This window comes from Eupeodes corollae, chromosome 1 (genome assembly GCF_945859685.1).
Source record: "Eupeodes corollae chromosome 1, idEupCoro1.1, whole genome shotgun sequence".
Taxonomy (NCBI): Eukaryota; Metazoa; Arthropoda; class Insecta; order Diptera; family Syrphidae; genus Eupeodes; species Eupeodes corollae.
This window is the reverse complement of record NC_079147.1, coordinates 10,832,394-10,835,850: the sequence shown is the minus strand read 5'-3', so window position 1 is coordinate 10,835,850 and position 3,457 is coordinate 10,832,394. Positions and strand designations below refer to the sequence as shown.

The window sequence follows — 3,457 nt, the reverse complement described above, 5'->3', positions numbered from 1 at the left end:
CGGTGCCACATGCCACACAAATCAAGTGAATATCGCTTTATTGCAAGAGACATTTCAGGGCCGCATAATTTTTCGTCGTCGTGGCAATATCAACTGGCTACCAAGATCATGCGGTTTGATAACGCTGGGTTTTTTGTGGGGCTACGTAAAAGACTGTGTTTATGCAGATAAACCTTTAACTCTTGAGCACTTAAAAAATAACCTTCGTCATGTTTTTTTTATTTTTTTGCCGCAAAATGGATAACCTCGCATTTCAGTAATTCTGAATAAGGAGACGGTATTGTTTTTAATGCATTTAAATAATATTTGCTGAGAAGCACACTGTTAATTGTTGAAGGCACCGTCGCTGTGCTCATTTTTCGTACAATAAAATTTAAAATCTTTATATTTCCGATTTCATCTTTACTTTCGAAACCGAAAAATTTAAATGTATAAAAATAAAAAAGTACTTTTTCCTTAGCTGAATGCACTCTTCCAAACTCACCACTTTTTCTAGAAACGAGACGAATGCCCCTGTGCTGTCAAATGCCCAAACCTCAAAATCCCTCAGTAATTTTTTTTTTAATTTAATTTTATTTGTATTTCTCTGTTATCGAATGAAGGTCGAATTTACTGCTAATAAAAAAATTTGCTATTCTCGAACTACTCGCAATCGCAATTACCATTAAAAATAATTTATCAATTAAGCACTGACTCGAAAAACACCTGCCTAAAAGTTTCCTCAACCTTTTTTTTATTTTCTTTCAATTTTTATTTTTTTTCGTTAGACCATTGCGTCTTTGTTTTTCACCGAGAGAATCATGGTTTCCTATTTCCTTCCGCGTGGGAGATTTCTCATAAAAGCTGGAAATCTTCGAGAAGCTCAAAAACAAACCAAATGGCCAGTGCGCTGGACATTCCGTCGTACGTTGACGACAAAACCCCAAGACAGCAAAGTCGACTCGCTGATAAGCGGGACAAAGATCCAACAGAAGTCCAGCGCCACAATCGCGACGAACAAAGAGAGCTCACTGAAAAGACTGCGTAATCCTTGGTTCAGCTGGAGCGGACTGTTGCTGCGATGGGCGCCGATGGGATTTTGCGTATTTGGAGCCATCGAATGGCAATGGCATCGCAATAAAGTACAAAAAGAGAACCTGCCCAGAACTGCGTCGGACTTCCAGACGAAGGTGTATTGCTCGCTTCCATTGCGTATCATCAGTCGCTGCTGGGGATGGCTGGCGAGTTGCTACATTCCCACCAACCTGCGTCCATTTGTCTACGGTTGGTACTCGAATAGTTTTGGTGTGAACTTGGAAGAGGCTCTGCATTCGGATCTCACGCACTATGAAAGTTTAGCGGAGTTCTTCACACGGCCGTTGAAGGAGGGAGCGCGTGTGGTGGATCCTCATTGTGCCTTGGTGTCTCCGGCCGACGGAAAGGTCCTGCACTTTAGCACGGCTTCAGAGTCCGTGGTGGAGCAGGTGAAGGGAATCAACTACCGAATCGACTCATTCCTCGGGCCAAACAGCTGGGTCAAGAGCAAAGACAGCTCTGTTGCCGCCGACTATGCTGAGGCCATCCGTATGAACAAAAACGAGCAGACGGCGATCTTCCAGTGCGTGATATATCTGGCTCCAGGAGACTACCACCGCTTCCACTCGCCCGCCGACTGGGAACCCCAGATCCGTCGCCACTTCACTGGCGAACTGCTATCAGTCAGTCCCAAGATAGCCACCTGGCTGCCTGGGCTTTTCTGTGTCAACGAGAGAGCTCTGTACATTGGCAAATGGCTACACGGATTCTTCAGCTTCACCGCTGTTGGAGCCACGAACGTCGGATCGGTGAAGATCTACGTCGACGAGCAACTGAAGACCAACCGCTGGGTCGGCCTGAAGGTCGGTTCGCACAAGACTTGCTCCGAGTTTGAGGAACTCCAGCTGCCAGAAGGCACCAAGCTAGGCAAGGGAGACCTGCTCGGACAATTCAACATGGGCAGCACAGTTGTGTTGCTGTTCGAAGCACCCAAGGACTTCAAGTTCCACATAAAAGAGGGACAAACAATTCGCATGGGAGAACCTCTCGGCTATGTGCAGAAGAAGTAACCACCTCCTCCGTCAACGTCTGGCGTTTTGTGTGGAAATGCATCAATATTTCCAGAAGATTAATCCTTAGGCCATTCTGAAGCTGTTTGGTTTGTCCACTCTAAGAGTCGACCACACTCGCCACAGCGCATTAGAATGCTGCATGTATTTTTTTACTTGTGCTTTGTATTTCTCTAGTTTGTAAGGTACAAAGAAAATTGTTGTTGTTGTACATTTTTCGTGATACTAGATAGATTTCAAAACGTTTCTATTTTATTTTATTTTTTGAATATTTCGAGAAGAAAAAACGAAACAAACGCTGATAAAACTTCCAGTGTAAGTCTCATTCGAGTATTTTTCCTTAATTTTGTTATCAAATAGAAATTATTTATTATTATTTTATTTTATAATCTTTTTCGCTTATTATTTGGAATAAATTTTGTTTTGATGATTTAAAAATGTATCCAATAATGGAGTATTTTGTTTTCTTGGTTTTTATTGATGATGTTTGTTTGAGAGAAAACGAAGTTAATGTGGCCTTCGAATGTTAATGTTGCGGTTTAGGAGGAGGGATTATTGTTGTTGTTGCTGCTGTTTAATGATAAACTTCATTGACGTTGTTTACTTTGTTCATTGTTTACGTTTATGAATGAAAAGCGATATCATACAAAATAAAATTATGAACTATCAACAAATTTAATGACTAATAGCCTTGTGTGTGGTAAAAAGTAGTTTGAACTTTGTCCGATTGCTGAAAAATGTTGTTTATGCGAGACACTTCCTTATTCCTTTAGTTATTTGTGTCAACAAAGACCTCGCTAGAGGGGAAGGACTTTAAAGTAGGCCAAGATCTTTTTTCTTTAACAAACACGTTAATTGGTTACAAAAATGTAAATACAAATATTGCATTGAAAAACATAAGCAATCGTTTTTAATATTTAATATTATGAGAAAATTGCCTGGCAAAAATCCTCGTTTCAAACCCTCCACAGTTGTCTTGCACGTTGTCAAGATGGAGATCAGCTTAGGTCAGGTTGAATTGCTGAAGATTCGTACTCCTTAATAGTAGCAAGCATTAGCAATGCAATTTGACCATAGATACGGGGTCCCTAATTTCAGTGGTGGTGTGAGCGTCTTACATAATACGCGCCGAAGAATGAAAGGCTGGGGCAAACCAGTCGCTAACGAGCTCATTCGGATGCCTTGGCAGGGTCCGTCTTATCTTTTGCCTTATCCCGGTATATCAGCTCTGCCCGGGCTGGCCTCTTTTTTCCGACCTACTCGTGGGACGAACATACAAGAAACTTAAACAAAATGGACGAAATAGACATGACGAACGTAGAACCCTCCACAGACTTGGAGGATGAACTCTTGGCCTCCAGCCAGGAGACCTT

The 3,457-nt window shown here is 41.8% G+C and overlaps 1 protein-coding gene across 1 annotated transcript; it reads left to right on the top strand.

The window, feature by feature from the left end:
• The first annotated feature begins 561 nt into the window (after positions 1-561).
• LOC129940887 (phosphatidylserine decarboxylase proenzyme, mitochondrial) lies at positions 562-2,526 on the top strand. The gene has a single exon (XM_056049408.1). The coding sequence runs from the start codon at positions 801-803 to the stop codon at positions 2,082-2,084; it is 1,284 nt and encodes a 427-aa protein (XP_055905383.1). The 5' UTR covers positions 562-800; the 3' UTR covers positions 2,085-2,526.
• Positions 2,527-3,457: the final 931 nt, after the last annotated feature.